Source organism: Lolium perenne, chromosome 2, assembly GCF_019359855.2.
Source record: "Lolium perenne isolate Kyuss_39 chromosome 2, Kyuss_2.0, whole genome shotgun sequence".
Classification (NCBI taxonomy): Eukaryota; Viridiplantae; Streptophyta; class Magnoliopsida; order Poales; family Poaceae; genus Lolium; species Lolium perenne.
Genome location: NC_067245.2, coordinates 153,033,311 through 153,056,939, shown reverse-complemented (window position 1 = coordinate 153,056,939; position 23,629 = coordinate 153,033,311). Strand labels below are relative to the sequence as shown.

At 44.9% G+C, this 23,629-nt stretch overlaps 3 protein-coding genes across 3 annotated transcripts; all 3 read left to right on the top strand.

Moving 5' to 3' along the window:
• Positions 1-1,690: 1,690 nt before the first annotated feature.
• LOC127321887 (uncharacterized) lies at positions 1,691-2,909 on the top strand. The gene is made up of 2 exons (XM_051350845.2): positions 1,691-1,975; positions 2,097-2,909. Exons 1-2 carry the CDS (start codon positions 1,787-1,789, stop codon positions 2,682-2,684), a joined length of 777 nt encoding a protein of 258 aa, XP_051206805.1. The 5' UTR covers positions 1,691-1,786; the 3' UTR covers positions 2,685-2,909.
• Positions 2,910-3,443: 534 nt separating this feature from the next.
• Positions 3,444-17,171, top strand: LOC127321886 (ATP-dependent DNA helicase 2 subunit KU70). Its single transcript, XM_051350844.2, has 19 exons — positions 3,444-3,650; positions 3,760-3,840; positions 4,087-4,203; positions 4,782-4,896; positions 5,376-5,481; positions 5,873-5,990; positions 6,098-6,181; positions 6,251-6,309; positions 7,774-7,907; positions 7,993-8,036; positions 9,528-9,604; positions 9,820-9,967; positions 10,536-10,597; positions 14,592-14,652; positions 15,246-15,338; positions 15,403-15,520; positions 15,771-15,873; positions 16,204-16,387; positions 16,765-17,171. Exons 1-19 carry the CDS (start codon positions 3,588-3,590, stop codon positions 16,876-16,878), a joined length of 1,881 nt encoding a protein of 626 aa, XP_051206804.1. The 5' UTR covers positions 3,444-3,587; the 3' UTR covers positions 16,879-17,171.
• A 3,633-nt stretch (positions 17,172-20,804) lies between these two features.
• Positions 20,805-23,353, top strand: LOC127321883 (probable serine/threonine-protein kinase WNK1). Its single transcript, XM_051350840.2, has 6 exons — positions 20,805-21,163; positions 21,279-21,316; positions 21,400-21,630; positions 21,732-22,107; positions 22,195-22,666; positions 22,748-23,353. The coding sequence occupies exons 1-6, from the start codon at positions 21,005-21,007 to the stop codon at positions 23,158-23,160; spliced, it is 1,689 nt and encodes a 562-aa protein (XP_051206800.1). The 5' UTR covers positions 20,805-21,004; the 3' UTR covers positions 23,161-23,353.
• Positions 23,354-23,629: the final 276 nt, after the last annotated feature.

Sequence of the window (23,629 nt, the reverse complement as noted above, 5' to 3'; positions counted from 1 at the left end):
TATATCCTCCGGATATGGATGTTTATCCTGAACCAATTAAGTGAGATTCCCCCTAGAATACATGTATATGCGCAAAAGCCCATGCATAATAGGTGGGGACATGTCAACACATTTTACAACATGGTTTTGCATTTATCAATTAACTAATCTGTGCAATGGAAATCAATATAAGCTTTGGACCGTTAGATCGAGGTTGGACGACTAGTATCTCTTTCGGCGCCTTATAAATATTTCACCTTCTTTCGGTACTTACCGTAACCCTAATAGCCGCAACGCTCAAACCCACGCAACGCGCCGCCCCTCCTCCCACCTCAAATTTGCCGGGCCGCCGCCACCATGCTCCATTGGGATATTGACTCCTCCCACAACTCTTGCCTAACCGCATACGCCTAGTTTCGTGTTGCGTATTGGAACCACCATCCTCTGAGGACACGGTTGAGCCAGATGTAAATCGCAAGGAAGAAGAAATGTGTATCTCAAAGGCGGGATCACGCAGCCGCCGCCAAAAGAGGGGATAGATTGAGTACGCCGTGATTCAGATGCGTACACGGCGGACCATCCTCAAATCTCATCCTGACCAAAATGGTAAGGGTTCAACTTCCTCACATGAACAAATTGTCCACTAGTAGATCTCAATTCGATTCTAGAAACGCCGCGAGTAAATTTGGTAACACACCATCTAGTTTTGTCTCAGTGTCTAGACATGTCTTGTTTGGATCATAGGACGTGCCGGGGAAAATGATAGCTATTCGTGAAGTATTGGTTGTGATTTGTCATGTTGATTAACGAGTAGTTTGATTTGTTTTATTCGTAAATAATAATCTGTGTTAACTAGGCTACTATGGCGACTCATCTCATTACCTCTGCTGCTGCTACGCACGGCAGGTTTGCACACCACCGTACAACTCATCGTTCTTATCCATTTTTGTGTGTGCCAACAGCGTCACGATCAATGCATCATTACCCCAGACGACGAATCTGTGACGGTGGGAGGTCGTCGGAGCTGGTGTTGCCGCAGCTGGGAGGCCCGTCGGCGGCCTAGGATCATCGGCTGCGCGAGAGAAGTGAAGCCAAGCACCAAAAGCAGAAACAGCCGTCAAGAACTAGCGTCCAGACCCTCCGTCGCTTCGTGGCCGATTTCTCGCACGATCCTCCACCAAATCGAGCGAGACCACTCCCGATGCAAAGCTAACTTCTGCCGCAGCAAAATGCAGGAAACAGTAGCCGGAACGGTGGATGGTGACGAGAGATATCGCGCTCCCAAGTCGGGAGAGAAACACACCTGCCCGCTTGGCTCCCCTCAACCGACCGGCTGTCACTCGGCGGCGATTTTCTCCCGGAATACTCAACCAAACACCTCGAAACAAATCACATTCGAAAGATAATTTACTTACCTACATAATGGAAGAAATTTCAGGGGAAACGGTGGATGGAGTCGAGAGGCGCAAGCTCGCAAAGTCGAGGCAGAAGCACATGCCGGAACAGGATCGCGGGCGGGGGTAGCCGACCCGCGGGGCAGAATCCGAGCGATGGGGAAAGAAGCGCTTCAGTCCGTTGGATATCGCGGGATCTGACGGCTGACGTCAAAAGCAGGCGCATCCGGGCGGCGATCCGCGTGAGGGTCGGCCCGGCCAATGAGGGCGCGGCTCGGGCGACCTCATCCACGCTATTTAAGCACCCTCGTCCCGCACTCCGGCCACCTCATCCATCACCACAGCCGCAGCATCACCAGCACCCCGGCCTTCCATTCCCCTTTCCTGCCACCAGCTACCTGAGACAGATTGCAATGGCGACAGAGGTGGCTGCCCCTGAGGTCCAGGCTCCCGAGGTCGAGTCGCCGGCCGCCGCCGCCGCCCCTGAGGTGGCCGAGAAGAAGGCCGCCAAGCCGGCCAAGGCCAAGAAGGAGCCCAAGGCCAAGAAGGCCGCCGGCACCGCCAAGCCCCGCCCCGCCGCCGCCCACCCGTCCTACGCCGAGGTACGTACGAAGGGTTCGATCGGTCGATCTATTTTATTTCTCTCGTGGTTCCTCAATTTTGTGCTCGTTTCTCGTGCTGGATCTGAAAATCCTGAAATGGCATCTCGCTGCTGCTTTGCAGATGATCGTGGAGGCGATCGCGGCGCTCAAGGAGAGAGGCGGATCCAGCTCGGTGGCCATCTCCAAGCACGTTGAGTCCAAGTACGGCGCCAAGCTGCCGGCCAACTTCAAGAAGCTCATCTCCGGCAACCTCAAGAGGCTCATCGCCGCCGGCAAGCTGACCAAGGTCAAGAACTCCTTCAAGCTGCCCGCTGCTGCGCCCGCCGCCGCCAAGCCCAAGGGCAAGGTCGGCAGGCCAGCTGGGAAGTCCGCCGCGAAGCCCAAGGCCGCGAAGCCGGCCAAGAAGGCAGCTAAGGCCACCAAGGCCAAGGCGTCTCCCAAGCCAAAAGCCAAGGCTACCGTCGCCAAGACCAAGGCCGCTGCTCCGGCCAAGCCCAGGGGACGCCCTGCCAAGGCAGCCAAGACCTCTGCCAAGGACGCGCCCGGCAAGAAGAAGGCGCCTGCTGCTGCTGCCAAGAAGGCGGCCACGCCCGTGAAGAAGGCCGCCACCCCCAAGAAGAAGGCTGCCACCCCCAAGAAGAAGGCGGCGACGCCCAAGAAGGCTGCAGCCCCCTCGAAGAAGTCTGCACCCAGGAAGGCCAAGAAGTAGACACCGGCGGCGGCTCCTGCTTGCCTCCCTGCCTCGTAGCTTGCTCCCCCTTATTTTCGCTTTACATCTTGTAGTTGGTGGCCAGTATCCACCATTAGTAGATCGTCTTGAATCCTCATGTGTTAGGAAGTGTCATCCTGTAAATCCGATCCGTGCTTTCGCCGGTTCGATCGTTCGCAGTGCTATATTCCAATCTATAATACAATGTTCCGTGTTATGCAAAAATCATGTTCTTAGATCTGCTTCCGCATGAATGTACTGGTGTTAATGGTTTCCTTCATTCGTCCTAAATTTTGTGTGCTGTCTTAATAATTGGAGGATATTTTCAATATCTTAATCAATAGGTAGTGATCTTGACCGGATGAACAGTAGGTGGACGAATGTCGAGGCCTCGATGCATGCGATTGGAATCTGGACGAAATTACTGGAACAATCCGTAGCCGCGTTTGGATCTAGATTGTTTGCCCAATTTTGGGATTTGGGTGGAGGGCAGGCGGGAAACTTTTTGGTTCTTCGTGGATAGCCACAATGAATTCCTGAATCTACGAATCTGTGGCCGCCGCCCGCCAGACGTGCACACAGTAATCCTGCCAGGGCGGGATAAGAGCAGATTTTTGCCAATTCAGGGGCCGGCGCCACAAGGATGGACATTGCATTCGAATTTGGTGAAATATTATGGCGCCATTTTTGGCAATGCGTGTCAGCCCAGAAAAGCCCATGGATACTGGCAGGCCAAGCCCACCATACACGAGGTCTCCCTCCCTTCTGACTACCGAGTCCACTCTCACCTGAAGCTTTCCTCAAGCGCCATAAACCCTAGGAGGCTCGGACGATTCTAGAAGCTACGGGAAGGTTCCTCGAGCGCCTCCGTCCTCGCCCGTCTGCCTAGCTTCGGCCGCTGCCATGGACCTTGATCCCGAGGGCATATTCCGCGACGACAGCGACGAGGATGACGACAACCTCCATGTCCGCTCCCTGCTCCCTCTCCCCCTCCTTTTCCCCTTTCCATTTTGGGTTCGATTGATGCGATTTGAACCCGTGTGCTGATGCTACCGTCTGCTGGATTTGGATGCAGGAGAGAGAGGCCAACAAGGAGATGGTCGTATACCTCATTGACGCCTCGCCCAAGATGTTTACGCCTGCGACTGCCTCCCAGGTAAGGCACAACCAGCTCATTTTTATACGCGCCTAATTTGACAGATTGACAACATTTTTTATTCTGTAATTAAGGCGTTATTTTGTTCACAAGTTTCTAGTAAAGTAGGTGGCTAACCTTAGTGTTCTGCAGTGTTTGCTTTGTGACTAATTACAGTTAGTATTTGGCGATATTTAGCCTGCGAAGGTCCGTGGTCATATTCATTTACTAGGTAATGAAACATTCTGTTCTTGTTGTCTCCTGCAGGAAGATGAAAAACAGGAGACACATTTTCGGACCATAGTGAACTGCATCACACAGTCTCTGAAGACACAGATCATTGGAAGTTCCCGTGATGAAGTTGCAATATGTTTCTTCAACACCGTAAGTGTTGTAACCTTTAACTCGATGCTTGATTGGTTAGCTACTTTATTTGGTACCCCACATGCTATGATTTTACCACAAGTAATTGCTCGGACCATGCAAAGGCAAGCTATTTAAGTTTCAAACAGTTAGTTGAGATGTTAATTTTGCCAGTATTGCTCACTGTGACAACATAGCTTCCTAGTTTGTACTTGATACATGTACTGTTATGAAGGCTGATGAATCAACACTGAGAAGATTTAAATTATGTCTTTGAAGACTGAAGTTCACTTCATTCAACATCGAACAAAAGGATCAGAGCTGCCAGTGCCAGACGTTGAAACTTGAAAGAATGACATTTTAATCTAACTCGTTCTTTTGTCTGTTATAGCGGTTAGCTGTGAAAAATTGACCTTAACTTTTTGTTTTTCACCATATAGTCTAGATTACTGTTTCTGAAGAAATAAGCGGCGCTACCTGATTAGATTATTTATGCTGTTCCTTATGAAGTGCTCGAACACTTAGGAAGTGGAACTGATACACTAATATTATATATGTATGCACACTCTTTTGATATAGCTATCACATAACTATTGCAGAAAGAAAAGAAAAATCTACAGGAACTGGCTGGTGTATATGTTTACAATGTCACAGAAAGAGAACCACTTGATAGGCCTGATGCAAGACTGATTAAAGAGTTTTCTTGTATAGAAGGTAATGCTGCTACACAAATTGCTCCTTTTGAAACAGCTGGTCAAAGTTCGAGGGATAAACATTCTATGCTACTTTCATATGCTGGATTTGTATGTACCCATAATTTAAAACTGTACAGTTGGATGCTGCCTGATGTCACATTGCATCTGCATAAAAATCATGCTACAAGACTGAAACTCAGACACTGTATTATCTCATTTGATTCTGGCATTTTGCATCTCATCTTAGTTTCATTTTATCTTCTGTATTCTCTTAGTCATTAGTAACTTTAAGGCTCATATTCGTGTTCCTAGAAAATTGTTTTTGAAATATCATTTGTAATAGTACATCAACATACTAGGCATGATATTATTTCATTTTGCTTTGGAATGAACAAATGGCCAGATGGATAAGATTGGAGTGGGATACCTGTGTACGAAAAAACTCAGCACTTCTGTTTTCACTACATGGTTCTAAATAGTGTTTTTTGCTCATCCTAGATTCTTTTATGAGTAATATTGGTAGTCGATATGGAATAACCTCTGGATCTCGAGAGAACACCCTGTACAATGCTCTTTGGGTTGCACAGGCACTGCTGCGCAAAGGGTAACTCCACTTTTCTCCGTCTCTTAGATGTTATAATTTATATTGATTACACATTTCAGTAGCCTTAAACATTTTTTGTAGCCGTGTAGCCTGCATACGTAACAAGTATTATCTGTACCTTTCGTTACAGTACTGCAGTAAAGCTACAGTTTCTGTATGTTATGCTCAATGATCTTGTTTGTGTTAGCTTGATAATTTTGCATGTTATACTTGTAAGTGAATGCAACATATTTTAGGTGCTTTAACAGTTTTCTGCTGAATGTTGATGCATTTATGTACATGTAAACGAATGCATCATTCTGTATGTGATCTAATCATCATTTAATGTAATGGTTAACACCTATATGATTCAAGTTCAGTGATTCCACTTTATTCGTATGAAATTTGTCAGATCTGTGAAGACTGTGAGTAAGAGAATTCTCATATTCACCAATGAGGATGATCCTTTTGGTGGTATTACAGGAGCAGTAAAGACTGATATGATTAGGACAACAATTCAACGGGCAAAAGTTTGTCTATGACACAAACATCTATTCTATTCAGCGCACATTTGCAATGTATATGGTGTTCTCTAATGATCTATCTTTTTGCTGTATGATTACCTGTCTACGATCAGGATGCACAAGATCTTGGCCTGTCTATTGAACTTCTTCCATTGAGTAGGCCCGATGAGGACTTCAACATGTCCCTGTTTTATGCAGTAAGTGCTCGCACCCCCTCCCCTCCCCTCCCGTATCAGTGTTAACTGCTAAGCAACTTCCACTGGCAGGATTTGATTGGTCTGGAGGGAGATGAGATAGTGCAGTATGTGCCATCTGCTGGTGAAAAGTATTGTTCTTTCTTTGAGCATGAGTTTTACTTGTTGATTGTTTGTTTTGTCTTGTTCATACAAATGTGAATGGAGAATGAAAATATTCCGTGTTAGATTGCAAATATTGATGCTTGAGTTTTACTCCATATCATTTTATTCTTCTCATTACCTTGTACAAAGAAAAGTAGAAGCAAATATTGATGCTTGAGTGTTAGATTGCAACTGTGGTGAATGGAGATAATCCGTGTGACAGAACCAGAGCGGGCAAGCAATTATACAATCTGTCGTGTCTTGTGTCTTGTGACTATGTAGACTTGTTAATGCCCTCCATGAAATTTGTCCGCTGTGCGGAGTCCTCCACATGATTTATATATATAGGAGGACTAAACTAATCAAAGTTAGTTCACTTGTTATCTTTGTTTGAGCTGTAGAAATATATTCCATAAAGTTCTTTTGATATTTGGTACGGTATTTAGGTTAACTAACCTAAGGGGTACTTCTTGTGTACTAATCTTGCTGTATGTGTTTGGGTGTAGGGAAGAGGTGGATGTAGGTGTAGGCGAGAATTGTGGTTTGCGTTAGGTCTGGTCCCAGGTCGGAAAATTAATGTGGGGGAACCCCAACTTATAAGGTGTGGGGCAAACCTCACATCAGGCTAGTTTTTTGGGCTGAGTTAGGCCGAACGCCAAAGGCCTTATTTGGTTGTGGGCTCCGTGGACCTGGGCTGGTAAGGCATAGGCTTGGTGTGACGAGCTGGGCCAAACCGCTGTGCACTTTAACAAGTGGTATCAGAGCCTCGGAACTCATCTCCTAGTAACTGGAGGGCAACATGTCGCCAGGAAGTACTTGGCATCAGGGCCCATGGTTGAAAAAAACCCGGTAACAGTTGCATGACAGGTGAGCCCATTCAGCCTGATGTGTGACGGGGGAGAATGTTAGGTTTAGTCCCACATCGGAATATTAATGTGGGGGGACCCAACTTATAAGGTGGGGCAAACCTTACCCATCAGGCTAGTCTTTTGGGTTGAGTTAGGCCTGAGGCCTTATTTGGTTGCAGGCTCTGGTGGACCTGGGCTGGTAAGGCATAGGCTCGTGTGTGACGAGCTGGGTTCGCTGTGTGCTCTAACGTTTTGAGTGAAAGCGTAGTTCACCCTCGTGTGCACGGCATGGCATCTCCCCAGCTGTGGAGCAAGGCTGTGAACTATTCCTGATTTGGATTGTTGCTTCATTCAAGTATGGTTACACACACCCTAGATAAAGGACACCATACAGACTAGGATATAGCTGCCCTAGGACATGGACTGAAACCTGTCTCTAACTAGTAAAACTGTAATATGTAACCAGAATACTAACTCTTATGGACAGACTCCAAACACTATGAAGGTTTTGGAGGCTCCAGCTACACCTTAGCATCTCTTAGATAAATGTTATAGTTTAGACCTACCTACTCTTAATCTCATTCTAGTATTGTTTCTTTGAAGGCTGGAGGACATGACTAATCAACTGAGAAAGCGAATGATGAAGAAGCGCAAAGTCAAAACTCTTTCATTTGCAATTACAGATGATGTTTGCATAGAGGTGAACACATATGCGCTAATCCGTCCAACTGTTCCAGGCATGCTCTGACTATCTGTCTGTTCTATGCTTCTTTACAAATTGTTGTTGCAACTTAAGCATAAACTTGTTAATTCTCTTTGTAGGAACGGTTACATGGCTTGACTCAATCAGTAACCTTCCATTAAAGGTGAAGTTATGCTCATGAAAAAACAATCTGTTTGTTGCTTTTATATTTGTATTTCACCCATGCACCATCAAAGATTGTTATGCTATCATCAAAAAAGTTGTGACGACCTCACCATAATCATGTCCTATCTCACAACTATACATATCATTCTGCTGAGTACCACCGCTTGGATAATGTTGAATAACGTCTAAGCATTTTATTTTCCTGTTCTAAACTCTAAGGATATTTGGTTTGTTTCACCAGGAAGTGAGAATGTTTTCATCGTTGATAATGCAGCGTTCTTTATGATGACATTGTGTTAACTGATTTTTCTAGACCCAGATTACGGACAGTCAATAATTACCATGAGAGGAACACCTACCTGGAGATGGAAACACATAGTTTGGTTTTGGGGTGTTGACCTTGGTCCACAATCAGATATATTGTGTAGGGTAATGGTCTGAAGGCCAGGGATAGGGCACTGGCCCTCTTCAGTCCAGCAGCAGGGCTTGTCCTTGATGTGGAAGAGAGGCTCTAAGGACTATTTGAACTTTAGTTATGGTTTGACTGCCTTGAACAATTACAAGCTAGTTCTTTGTGTAGGATAACTAACTTGATCTACAAGTTGGATCTCAGTTCAAATTTAAGACTTACGAAGGATAAATGAGACCTAAGACCTTTCCTAATATAACAGGTTTCCTTGTACATGTACGTCCGATGCACCTATCCTGCTATAACTACTACTAGTCATATCATTAAGGGACACTAGCCATATCCAAGTAGTTACCAAACTAACTCGTGTCTGTTCTATTCCTTTCTTAATGTGCAGCCCTGTTGCTGCCCTGGGCAAGCGACACTGATGGGATCTTGAAATATGATTTAATGTAATGAGTGGAATGAGCAGTGAATTGGTCAGATGCATGATTGAAGGATCTGATGGCTACATGACATCATTTGATTTGATATAGTGCTATATTTTTTTATGTCCACGCAGACCTTGAGTTCTTGAACTTGAAGTGAATTTGATGGCAAATGAGCTAAACTAAAGAACCATAAACCAGTACTTCTGAACAGAAGGGCGGAATAGGAGATGTGCATGATAATTAGTTCATAAGTGCAAATGAAAAGGTTGCCAGCGTTTTGATCATGGCTTATTATCTTGCAATACAACAATTACACACATAATCTTATCAGTTAAATAAAAACTACATAAAGACAACTCCAAGTGCTTTTTCAAGGGTTAAAACAACAGAAATTTGTATATGAGATGGCTTGTTTCCTCACGTTACCATTTGGTTTTCTACTAGTTGTGTAAGCGTGTGTACACAATCATTGGGCCTTCTTTTTTCTGGATCTGCCCCAGAGTGTACCCGCATAACTAATTGTTGCATATCTTATCTTGTCAAAAACAAGAGTTCACATTGTTATTAGCTTTATTTTATTGGGAAAGCTCTTCTCTTGCAGTTGCTTTGTGCTTACATTTTTTAACACATAAAAGATATTGTTATACAGGCTGAAAGGTCTTTCATATGCAATGACACTGGGGCCCTTCTTCAGGATCCCCAAAAGCGCTTCCAGCTATACAATGAGTAAGTACACTTATGACACTGCCAAGAAACACATATGACACTGGAGGTGTCATGTACCCATTTATTTATTTTTATTTCTGGTTTTGTTTGACTTACTCCCAGTATCTTCTTCCTGATTGCTTCGTCAATCGCCACATATTCAACATTTTTTTTTTGTTTCAGTTCGATTTTTGCCTTTGTGATCTTAAACACTCTACGTCTTCATGTTTTTGCAGCAAAGTAGTTAAATTTTCTGTTCGCGAACTGTCTGATGTGAAGAGGGTTTCAAGTCACCATCTTCGCCTTTTAGGGTTCAAGCCATTAGATTGCTTGAAAGATTATCATAACTTAAGACCATCGACATTTATTTATCCCAGTGATGAGGTAAAAATACATTCTATGCTGATAAACTCATTACCAATGATACTTTGCCATTTTGCGCATAACCTTCATGTTTTAATCCAGACCATTTACTTCTCTACCTTCAGGCTGATAATCTTAGCTGTAAATTCCCAATAATTTTCCTTCATGAGAATGTTTTCATATATATGCTTCTCTAGCTTGAGGTAGATAATCTTAGTGTAAACTTTCAATATTTTCCTCGATGAGAATGTTCTCCTTATATGTGAAGACAATTTTTGTGGTTTGACTTAGCACTTCTAGTGCATACTGCTTGGTCAGGTTCGAGAACTTGTTCTCATCGTAAAAATATAATGTTCGCTACAGTGATGGTGACTTTATGTTATCGGGATTAGTGATCACATAAATATTTTTATACATATTTATAGCTGTTAAATAATGGGTGCGTGTTAGATTTACCTCCTTTGCTTTGATGAAGCAAAAAGTGGGAAGCACATGCGTTTTCGTTGCTTTACATAGCTCAATGCTGAACATATTTAGGGATGTTAAATAATGGGTGCATGCTAGATTTACCTCCTTTGCTTTGATGCAGCAAATATTTGGAAGCACTCGCGTTTTCGTTGCTTTACATAGCTCGATGCTGCGTCTTCGACGGTTAGTCACTTATTCCTGATCCTGCCAGAACTGCATGATCACTTCAGATATTTTTTTTTTGTCTGGGAACTGAAACCTGTTAATGTGCATAAAGCTATCCTGAATCACCAAATGCAGTGCAAAATAATTATTATTGGATTATTCGTTCTCACATGACATTTTCTTGTTATTTGGGATAATTTCTGGTGACAAGCACTTGCGTGTGATGTTGAGGTATTATTCACAACAAGTAATAAATTAAATGGACATGATCGGAACATTTTGCTGAAGCATCACTTCGTGCACAAGTGATCTCAAATTTCACAACCCTGGTAATGGAACAAAACATGTTGTTATATTCACAGCAGATCCATTTTGTTGCTTTGTCGTGGCTTCTGTTGAAACAATATATTTTTCCGAGAAAAATGCAAGGGCAAAGCCCCAAGAAGGGGCCTAGCTTGGCAGGAAATAAAGATAACAAAGAGCAACTAAGTTCTTGGTAAACAAGCCGTAAGCCCTTAAGCTCCAGCGCGCACCCAAAGATTGGCTTCCTCTCTTATTCGTCCGAGAAGAGTGGCTCCGTCAAACATGCAGGTCATCCAGGAGGTGAGGAGAACCAGAGAGGCAGCGCCCTGGCGGAGAACCTTCCGGATTCTGGTTTTGGAATGAAACCACCTGTCACTTAGGGGCTCACCGAAGTTGGGATGGTGAAGGGGGAACCTGACCCAGGATAGAACCTTGGACCAAATATGTCTGGAGAAAGGTCAATCGCCGAGGAGGTGCGCCATCGTCTCCAGAGTCAGTTTGTAAAGCATACAGGCTGGCTGATGAGGACGATTACGGCGAGCTAACCGTTCCGCAGTTCAGCAACGATTAAGTCCAGCGAGCCAAAAGAAAACCTTGACCTTATGAGGTGCCCAGGAGCGCCAAGTTAACTTGCAAGAGCTGCTCCTAGTACAGCCCTTGCAATCTTGATGACAGCACGTCCATCAAGCCACCTATCTTCCCAGAACACCAAGTTGGTTCTGTTGCCCACACTCATGAAGGTGGACGCAAAGAACATGGCTCTTTCCATTGCCGTGAGCTGAAGCTCGAGCCTGCTCCAAGAGCAATCACCATTAGTATGGCTGAACCAAAGTCACTGTAGGCGAAGCGCACCAGCTCTCTCGAGGTCTTGCATACCCAAGCCTCCAAAGTCAAGCGGCTGACATACCTGCTGCCAGCTGACAAGGCAGCTGCCTTTGTTGACCTCCTTGCGACCCTTGCATATAAAGCTAAGACGAATTTTGTCGGCAGCCTTGATCACTCTGCGTTGTGGAACGATGGCATACAGAGCTCACTAGAGACAACGGGTTGGAGTTGCGCAGTAGGTTATGCCAAGGTAACTGAGCGGGAACTTCTCCAGTCGGCAGCCAAGGTGGGTGGACACCAAGTCCATCTCATCAGTTGAATAATGCAGGGACGTGGCCGAGCTCTTGTAGATGGGAGGCCTTCACCAAAAAGCGTTGTGTTAGGAGCGCTAACGAATGAAAGCGTTCTGAATGCGGAAGACGATCTGGTGGAGTTTGGGGGCAAGTCGGACGGAGAGGGTCTTGGCAAACAGCTTGGTGTGACCTAAGATATTCTTTGATAATCTGGTCTCTAGTCTGCTGAGACGCCAGGAAAATTAGAATAAAACTTCTGATGTTGAAAACATGGTAATGGTAATATGGTAGATAACAGAGCGAGTTATTTATTCAGGTAATATATCTAAAATGTTTTTAGGCCACTCTTCTAACCCGTAAGTGCGCAGTCAATGTCATTTACCTGATTTCCTCATGCTATGCCTGTTACGCCCTCGCGATGATGAATGTAACGGGTAGCGGTTTGCTGTGTCGCCGGAGCAGTGCACGATTTGGGTATCGGGGATGAGATAGGAGAAACGAGATGAGAAAATAGATTTGTTATTGCCTGATTAGAAAGGTTACAATCACTGAGTTCATATTGTATGCCTACCTAACTGGATACTACTCAAATACCTCTTGGACTCCTAAACACACATGTACTAACTTCAAACTCGTACTCTTTGCAAACTAACTCTGAATCTGACTTAATGTCTTGCTACTGCTATACTTCAACCCTCAGCAGCCGTAGACATTCTTTTATATGTCTTTGCCCACATAACAATGCCTAATTAAGCATGTTTCTTGTAATTTTTGTTGGTTGTATATTGATTGAATGATTAATCTAGAGACTGGTTTCTGCATCTCAGTCTTACATACTTTAGACTTCATATAAATTGTAATCAAGTATGGATATAAAAATTCAAAACACTTCTAGTTTTCGTTTTGGCATATTTACGCTCAGCTTTACATGTCTCTTGTTGTTTATGGGAGATGCCAAAGTAATCAAGAGCTTCACTAATGTATCCATTATCTATGTGAGATGCCAAAGTGAACAAGAGCTTTACTTATGCCAAAGTCAACAGATAATCGCTTATCCTATCAAGATAATATTCTTTTATTAATGTTTCAAGCTACTACCTCCGTCTCAGTTCATAGGGCTTGCGCGTATTTCTAGGTTGTCAATTTGGTCAACATAATATCAAGTTGTACAACATAAAAATTATGTCATTAGAAAGTAGAACATCTAAGCTTTCTAATGATATATGTTTTGTAATATATGTCTTGTATTATTATGTTCAAATTTACGACCTAGGGATACGCGCAAGCCCTATGAACCAGGACAGAGAGAGCATCTTTATTTTGAACAAAAAGGGGCAATGCTACCCCATTTATTTAAAAAGGAACGAGAGAATTTACCAGTCAATTAGTGGGATACCAGCTGAAAACCGATACAGACACGCTTCCCTACTGTCATGGAACACAATAGCCTCGAGGGCACACACAACCAACATGGCTACCAACACAACTTGCGTACACACAACCGAGACGAGAACTGTTGTCATTACCAAGATGATCTAAGAATCGTTTGCCGCCGCGGCTTCGTGAAGCCGACGTTGGCCCATGCCCAACAGTCCAACCTTAGCTTCGAAGACTGGTTGCTCTGATTCTGATGAAGAGCTTTGAAGAGATATGCAAGACTCGCGCCAATCAAGACCTTCAAGCGCCCATTGTAGGTCATCGTCACAGCTGCAACGGCATGACATTAGCTCCGACTTTGCAGTAGGGGAAGTCCAGCATTTACACCGCCAACCACCAGGCACGCCGGAAAACCGACTAACAAAATCTTGCAACGACCAAATCTTTACTCATCAGCGCCATAGCTAGGCTGAACTCACGCCTCGCCAGCTGACCACTTGCCAACCAACCACCTTCACCAACCACGGGGGTTCCTCAACCGGAACCAGCTCCAAAACGATGGCCCTAGAGGGAAACAAGACACTAACGCCGCTATCGTCCAATCCAGGGAATCCCGGAGCTAGGGTTCCACCGGAGCATCTCAGGCGGTGTCTAGCGAGGACAGCGTCGACACGCATTGCCGCCGTTGGCCTTGGCTGCAGCTGGGCTTAGCTTTCCCCAGCAGTCCCGCCTCACAGCCACGACTGGTTAGCCCACCTTGCTTATCACCGACGCCAGCCGCTCAGCCAAGAGAGCCTGACCCAGATCCATTGGCCTAGGGTCCAGAGCAGCCCGATCTGGAGGCCTAGAACCAACTCCATGTCGCCCCTGTACCTTGGCCCCACATGGCGGAGGAGTGCCGTCATTGATGAAGAACCTGACAGCCACCATGCCATGCCAGGGCTGGGGGACGCAGCGGTGCTGCGAATGCGTCGGCTAGGGTTCCCCTGTGTTGCCTGGGAGCGATGCGGGGGTCGGGCTATGCTGTGACACGTTTCAAGTTATCATGTGCCATGTACATGGTTGTATTCACGTGCTTCTTGGAATAAGTGGCCACGATGTTCCGAAACAAGAGTACACACGCTTATATCATCATAAATGTAATGTTGCATGTTTCCTTTTACGGTTACATGGCCTGTCTTACAAACTTACAATTATGTTATGTACGATTTCAGGTTTGCACTTGCATTTTATGGGAACCCAACTCGCCCGCAGCTTGTAGCCATTGTTGCACAAGTAAGATGTGCTCTCCATGTTTATGTCTGTTCTGCAAAGATTGCTATAGTAAAATCTTAGTCTGAGCTATGTGTATGATATCAGCAACCTCTTTAGGAACAAATCTATTCAATGTAATAGTTCAAACAGTGTGAATTGCACTTAATACTCTGTTTTCCGTAAAATAAGATTCGCCAATTATGTTTTTGTATGTGTACCCTTTTGCATCACTCAATAGACAATAGATTATGTCTTGGCAGCAAAGGACTAACAATATTGGGGTTTGATTATGTCAGCACTCAGCAAAATGACTATTTTTCTTGCTTCATTCAACTAATTGCTTGGATGTTTCTCAGTAAGGTAATGAGGTTATCAGTAATAGATCAAAAATGACGTAGCTCTCTTAGTGATAGAAATTCAACTTTTCCATCTTCCATGTTCCAACTTCTCACTTAAGGATAAAACTTTCAGATTGGATGGTAAGAACAGTCATGCATCACATTCACACTTTTTTGTATTACACAACATGATTTTCCTGTCCGAGCTTCTTGGATTTATAATTTTGTAGCTATAACTAATTTGTTTTCTGAATAAACTCTGGGAATAAAAAACAGGAAGAGGCAACTTCTTCTGGTGGTCAAGATGAGCCGCCTGGAATGCACATGATCTACCTTCCATACTCGGACGATGTTAGATATCCTGAAGAGGTAACGATTGGCACTGCCTCTATTTTCCCTTTTAGGCAACCCAACAATTTATATTAATGTGCAGGTTCATCTGACTTCTGGAGATGCACCGCGAGCTACAGATGAACAAATTAAGAAAGCTTCGAATCTGTTGAGACGCATTGATCTGAAGAATTTCTCTGTATTACAGTTTGCTAACCCAGGTAAATCATTTCCTTAGAATGGATTTTAGTTTTGGTTATTCATATAAAACTCCTCTTAAAGCTATGCGTGTGTCTTAGGGTTACCCTATCCCACGAACTATATAGCACATGATTGCTTGCTCATGTATTGTTAGCCTAGATCTTATTGGGCCAGCGTGCCAACAAGCATTTAGAAGTCAGTGCAAACACTCTAAATTCAGTGACTTTCTCATTATTCTGATTGTGGCTTCTGTTCTCTGTCATGGAACAGGATTGCAAAAACACTACGGGATTTTGGAGGCCTTAGCCTTAGGTGAGGATGAGATGCCGGATATAAAGGATGAGACCCTGCCCGATGAAGAAGGCTTGGCTAGGTACATGTTTTTATCTGTCTATTTGTGTATGCTACATTGCTACACCCTAAATCCCCATTTGTTTCTTGCAAATGCAAATTCTTGATTATATATATAGTCAGCTATCTTGGTGTTCTTGCTGCACCCAAACAGGGCTGTGATGATAAAAACACAATATACTGCTTGCTCAAATAAACTTGAGATATTCTTGTTGTTTATATAATAAAGCACAATCTATGGCATGCTTAAATAAGCTCAAGATCAACTTATCAATATATTGCTTGTATAGAAGAAACATACAATAGTAATGTCATATCTTATTGTGAAATGTTTCCTATTCCCTCATCTTAGGTCAGGAGTAGTCAAAGCTATAGAGGAATTTAAGGCTTCAGTCTTTGGTGAAAACTATGACCAAGAGGAGGCTGAGGCAGCAGCAGCAAAAGCTGGGACCTCAAAGAAGAGGAAAGCAATTACTGATGCAGCTTCGCAGAAAAGCGCAACTTATGACTGGGCAGACCTTGCAGATAATGGAAAGGTGAGTAGTCAGGTTATACTACCAAAGTACCAATATCATATTTGTACGACAAACAGCTTAACATGCATCTATTCTTGGACAAATTAGTCTTTGAATAGTTGCCCACTCTACTAGACTACTTCCCGCTCTGTAATTCCAAAACTAGTCTGCAGCGAGATTATGCCGCAACCTCGCATTCCAAAAATTTCTTTGAATTGGTCTAAAATATTGAGGCACACATAATGAGAAGACTGTACATCTTAAACTATGCACCTTCTAAAACATGGGTTGCATTTGGATATGTTGATTTTCGTTGATCTCTCCTCTAAATCACACCATTTATCCAAATTTTGTAAGTAAACCAGACTGATGTAAATTACGAATTTTTAATTTTGCAGCTGAAAGATATGACGGTAATGGATTTAAAATCATACCTGACGGCACATGGCCTCCCAGTTTCCGGTAAGAAAGATGCCCTCATCAGCAGGATCCTGACTCATCTAGGCAAGTGAAACTACAATAGTTGAACTGAAATCTGCAAGAGGTCCGGTGTGCATCCTATGGACGACAGTAGATCCCTCCCTGTTTGGGCAGTGGTGATTTTGTATAGCAGTATCATTAACATCAGGTGTCCATGTAACTTCCATGTCAGCTTAATCATGTGCCCTTGTGCCATGTACCATGGGAGCAATCTTAGAACTTAGTTCAGATGGCAGTGGTTGCCGCCCTACCTAAAAAAAAGTTTACATTTTCATTGTTTACAAATTTATTTTCCAGCTTGGAAGTTATTGCTCTGCTTCGCCCACGTATGCCACGCCGCTTACAAAATTACATTGGGCACCCCCTTCCAAATAATTACAACGGGCACCCCTCTTCCAAAAAATTACGTTTGGTACCATGAATTTTGGGCGGGTACATCTACCTGTCGCTGATGAACATTTACTGTGAACCAAAATATGAATAGGAAAATGCTGGTTAGTCAAATGTTAAAAATAGATATAGTTTTTTTTTTGGAGTGGCATAGTTTCATTATTTCAGCCAGAGCTATCTGCCGTGATGCCTAGTATGTATGTACTTGATGCCTGAGGTTAGAGGGTTGGTGGACCGATGGGCTCGAGCTCAAAGCGCAAGTGGGGAAGCGTTGCATAGTTTGTGTTCTGAATTTCAAGTCACTTGATTATCTATTGCTGTCAATCTCAACCGTAAATCCTATAGGGAATAGTCCCTACTTCCCAAGACATGAGCATGGATAGATCTCTTTACTGTTTTATTTGCTCCTTTTGTTGATGCGTAATTTACCTTCGAAACAATGGTAAAAGTGTAATGTAACCAGTTTTATATTTTACTAATGAGATGGAATTTATATCGCAGCGAAACAATACCGATTTGAATGGAATGGACAAATTAATTATAACTTTATAAGCATTTGATTGTGATTAACTTATCTGTAGACGGCACGAAATTATGCATTGTCTATTAATCTACCGAGGCGTATTGTCTTGGTTAGATCATGTGGTGGATTCTTATCTTCCTGCGGAAAAAAAGAAGCAATGTGTGTTTACTTTTCCCTTCCTGGCGGCTTTTAAGTGCTGCCTAACTGCAACCACGGCGTTTGGTGGTGTGGCTTGGCGTTTATAACCGTCATATAACGCGCGCACTATTGTAGTGCAATTACCCTAGAACTTTGAGAATCAGCCTCCTATTGTGTGAGAGTATGAGGAGAATAAGGTGATCAATTGTGGCTATTGGTGGGCAATGTGCCGCCAGCCCGCCACATCTCTCCAATGGAGATGTACCACCTATAAATGTGTTTTTTTGGGAACTCCAAGATAGCTCATCATCTCCACCCTGTAGTTATTTCTATCCTTCACTTCGTGTAGCTTGTTTAATTGCTTATCTACTTGTATCGTGTATGCTTGTTTCCATTCTTCACATGTAGGTTGTTCACCTAGTTGCATAATCTAGAGAACTTATATTTTATCGTGTTTCGAAATTAGAAAATAAACTAAAAATTGGTAGTTGTCTATTCACCCCCCTCTAGTCGGCCTTCTCGGTCGTACTTAATAGTAGGAGTTTTTTTTGGCAAAAATCCCTGAGGATCAATAGGTCGGAATCTTCAATGGCGTACTGATGTGTCTCCAATGTTATTGCTCAACAGCGGCGGCGGTTTCATTATTTCATAGAAACCCTAAAGATAACATATGGATTCAGAATCTTCAGTAACTTAAGGCAAAGCTTTTGCCTCGTTTTGCCTCGTTTCAAAAAAGTGTATCCCCCCCTCTCATTCAGAGGGATACACTAACAATACCTTCCAGTACCATACATTGCCAGATTTATAAATAACTTCAAACTGATCTATATGTTCAATACTGCAAATAAATACACAACCAAGTCTTTAAATTCTTACAAAACGGTCCAAAATTATCTATATGATTATTAGTACAAATACACAACCAGGTACTTAAAGTCTTACAAATGCTACAAATATAAGTATTATTCATCCAATATTGCTTTCATCTTCTTCAGCTTCTTCTTGTTCACATCTCCTGCCTTGAACAAATCAGCAATATTGATGTGGGTTAAACCACTTTGGGTGGCCCAAGCTCATGGATTCCTGTCGGTGGATGATGAATGCTGTCGTGGCTGCGGTCATGGAGACGGGGGTGAGACCTTTAATACCAAGGATGGTTATGTTGAACACCTCACTAAGATTTTCACAACCAGATCAATTTTACAATTTTTAATCCATTTCATTCGTAGCCCAAAATTCTACTTGTCTTTTGCTAAGGCACTCCCATGCTTCATAACTTTGCGTTTTCATGTTTTGCTTTGCTTTGCTATGCCAAAGCCATTTCTAGTGTAGGATTAGCTAGCAGAGTCCACCTTTTAATTTTTCTCTCTAAAACCAACCGATTTAAAGTTTGCATACATGTGCCTAAGGTCATATATTTGTGGGCTTGGGAAATACTTGGTCTTAGAACTTGGTTTATTGGTCCAGATCAAACTGATATATTATTATGCTAGTAAAATTTATCGAAAAATGCTGGAACAATTCACAAAATTATATTAAGCTAGTGGAATACATCTAAATTGCTTTAAGAATTCACACATATTTTATGAAGCTAGTAAGATTCATCATTTTGTGTGCGTGCAAGGAATGCGGTAGGGGAAGGCCGTACTATGGATTTTATTATAAATAATAAGAACCCAAACATTTGTCCGTGAGGACTTGCGCTGAGTGGCTAGGTTGTACATCCACTTCCCTAGCCAAGTGAGTTAGGCTTATTTCTTAATTCATCAATAAATTCTAGAGAAATTCAAAAATATTTTATGAAGCTAGTAAAAATCATAAATAAATGCTAGAAGGATTTACAATATGAAGGTAGTGAAAAGTTCATCAAAAAGGCAGAACAATTCGCGCATAATTTTTTAAGCTAGTAAAATTCAGAAGAATTCGCTAGTTCAATTGACAAATATCTTTTGAATGTACTATGTTCATCAAAATATGCATATATTCTGCCTATCTGAGATGATGATGCACTAGGCAAACTCCCCCGACCCTCCTACCAGCTCGATGTGTCTTAAACTCTTAGGGCATCTCCAGCGGGACGACCCATCATATCTTGGCTAGTCCAAAACAATCGGCGCAGATTGACGGACGAGCAGCGCACGCTCCATCTGCGTGACCCAAGTCCATTCACCAGATTTGGGTCCTAGATGCGTCGGGCCTGACAACGCGCACGTCCTCCTAGACCCTCTACGAGTGGCCAACCCGTCCTTCACTTGGCCACTTCCAAAATGCACAAAACGGACCGAATAGGTCACATGGCTGGAAGCACTGGTCTGGTAGGACGGGCATCGGTCCAATTTCTGTCTGCGACCTGGTCCAAACAGGACAGAATCGGACCACAAGGACAAATTTAGTTGGATAAATGTTGTTGTTACTGTCCCTACCGGTGGCAGCAAAAAGTTAGTCTGTTTCTAGATGTTTTGGTTTAGGGCTGGTTTTCACCAGAATTTTGGAGACGATGACTTGAAAGAATTTCGATGTAAATTTTAGTTTTGTCTCATATCTTTGTTATTTCTGTATATTTAAATTCATTAGATATGAAGTGAACTGCTTGTCTAAAATCGGATTGTTTGCTTGGACAAAGAAACCCACACGGCGTAGAGAAGCACGTGGCATGTATGCATCTGTTCCAACACAAACCAATCTAAAGTATCGGACGGCTATCGTGTGAGAATTAGCAATTCCAGAAGAAACAAAAAAAGAAAACTTGTTTTGGCCAGCGGTAGCTGAGCTACCTCACGAGATTACAGTTCCACCAGTACAGTAGCATTTTGTATACTTCCTCGATTCTACGCATCCAGCTAGGGAGTACAATCTTGTGCTTAGGAATCACCGCGCTACGCGCCTCTGCTCTAGTGCTATATTCAAGCCGGGCAACAGAGCGAGATGTTCTGCTCCCTTTCCTCCCTCTGCTCTGCCGTCCTTGAGATCCCAAACAGCTCCGCGTGCCACGCCCACGCCGCGGCCGGCAGCCTCCTAGTTTCGTCCTCGATCTCCTCTACGACTCTCCACCGGCCACCACTTGAAGTTACAACGAGAACGATAGACACGAGAAGCACGTACGAACCATGCCCGAGCAAGCGAGCCGCGATGTGGCGGCAACAAGGCAGAGGAGGCATGGCCATGGCCATGGAGTGATGGGCGGAGCCCCGCAGGCTGATGACGGCAGCGGTGTCGCCGACCCAGGAGGGTATGCGGAGGTTGATCCCACTGGACGATATGGCAGGGTATGGTACTCGACTCGAGTAGTCTCTGCACTTTTCCAGCTTCATCGAGATATCGTCTTCTTCCTCTAGCTCATCTGACGCTTCTTCCTTTCCTGTTTACGCTGCCTGCCTGCAGTACAGCGAGATTCTTGGCAAGGGCTCCTCAAAGACTGTGTAAGTCCGATCGAGTTATTTTCTTCTGGTCCTCTTTGTTTTTGCTGTGCTGATTAATGGCGGACTGGTGGACGGTGGTGCAGGTACCGGGGGTTCGACGAGTGGCAGGGCATCGAGGTGGCGTGGAACCAGGTGCGCCTCCACGACTTCCTCCTGCAGAGCCCCGCCGACCTGGAGCGCCTCTACTACGAGGTCCACCTCCTCGGCGCCCTCCGCCATCGCGCCGTCATGCGCCTCCATTCTTCCTGGATCGACCCCCGCCGCCGCACCCTCAACTTCGTCACCGAGCTCTTCTCCTCCGGCACCCTCCGCCAGTACGTATTACTACTAAATAATTTCTTGATCCTTTGCAACAATGGCGCCGGCACTGGCATTCATTTCATTGTGTGACGGCCAGTGTGTGATCATGTGGCAGGTACAGGGAGAAGCACCGGATGGTGAGCATGGCGGCGGTGAAGCACTGGTGCCGGCAGATCCTCGACGGCCTGGCGTACCTGCACGCCCACGACCCGCCCATCCTCCACCGGGACCTCAAGTGCGACAACATCTTCGTCAACGGCAACCAGGGCCAGGTCAAGATCGGGGACCTCGGCCTCGCCGCCACCGCCACGGCCCAGCACCGCGTCGTCGTCGGCACGCCGGAGTTCATGGCGCCGGAGGTGTACGGAGAGGCCTACGACGAGCTCGCCGACGTCTACTCCTTCGGGATGTGCGTCCTCGAGATGCTCACAATCGAGTACCCCTACAGCGAGTGCTCCAACCCCGTCCAAATCTACAACAACGTCGTCTCCGTACGTCTCTATGCATATTCTCTTTGCGAGAACAACAATGCCAGAATCTAACTTATTCCTGTGAAATTCCCGCCAAATTTCTTTCAGGGAATAAAGCCTGAAGCTTTGTACAGGGTGAAAAACCCGGAGGCAAGGCGGTTCATCGATAGGTGTCTGGCCCCGGCGTCCCGGAGGCCTGCCGCGAGGGAGCTGCTCCATGATCTTTTCTTGCAGGTTGGAGGAGGCGGCGGCCTCGCTTCAGGGGATCGAAATTACGATCATGTGCACCTGCACCAGCCTTCTCGCCAGGAGAAGCATGGCTACAGCAATGGCGGATCCGTGACGAGCAACGGGTTATCGACCGTCGACGACGACGAGGACACGGCGCCGTCGATAGAAAGATCGTATTGCGAAGAGGATGAGGACGACGACGCCGACAGTAGGTACGGTGGCATCGACCTGCTGTTCGCCGAGCACGAAGACGATAACGTTGCTGGCGTGGACATAAAGATCAGAGGGAGGAGAATGGAGGACGGCGGCATATTCCTTCGACTCCGCATCGCCGACAAAGACGGCACAGGTGCAGAAACAATTTTGGATTCGGACTCCATGTTTGGCAAACTTAAGTCGATATTGAATGAATTCTGTTCGTGTTTTGCAGGTCTCGTTCGGAGCATCTATTTCCCTTTCGACACCGACGCCGACACGGCTCTGAGTGTGGCGACGGAGATGGTGGGGGAGCTGGACATCATCGACCACGAGGTGACTCACATCGCCGGCATGATCGACGGCGAGATCGGCGCTCTGGTGCCGGACTGGGCTGCGGGTCCAGGCCTGGAAGACGACGAAGACGAAGATGGCGCCCCGGACGCGCCGAGAAGCGCCGCATGCTGCCAGAACTGCCGATTGTCGTTGTCCGGCGGCTCGCTCCTCGACATCATGTCCTCGGCCGCACACCGTGGCTGCCGGTGCGCTGAGCTGCACGGCCGGTTCGAGGAGATCACGTTCCAGCAAGCCGACGAAGAGCAGGTGCATTCGGAGGATTCAGGATGCAGCTCGATTGAGCATCCCTGATAACGGCGAGGAAACAATCCGGCACCGCTAGGTGTGCTCACATACATACGTGACTTGATCGATGCCTTGCAAGAACATAGTCTGCAGTCTGGACCGCTGAACAACGCTATTGGTGTTTGACGCGTCTTTCTAAACGTGTAAATCTACAGGTCCATAGATTGATTTGATTCTTCTGTTTCTGAGATCACAAAAATCTGGTCGGTGAGAAACTGATATGTTTGCCCTTCTTTTCTAAAGAGAGAAAGTTGAGTATGCGGTTCCATCATCAAAGCAAAGTCATTACGTTTGCACAATTGCACGTTGTAGGCAAACAGTTCAGCAGGGCCATAACGGCAGCACTTAAATTACGAAAAAAAAGATAAGAAATGAAATGTGATCAGAGCAGCCCCTGCAGCTGTATGTAAGAGCATCTCCACCGGCGGCCCCGATAGCAATTTGGGGGCCGGGAGCTAAAATGGGTTCGCACCGG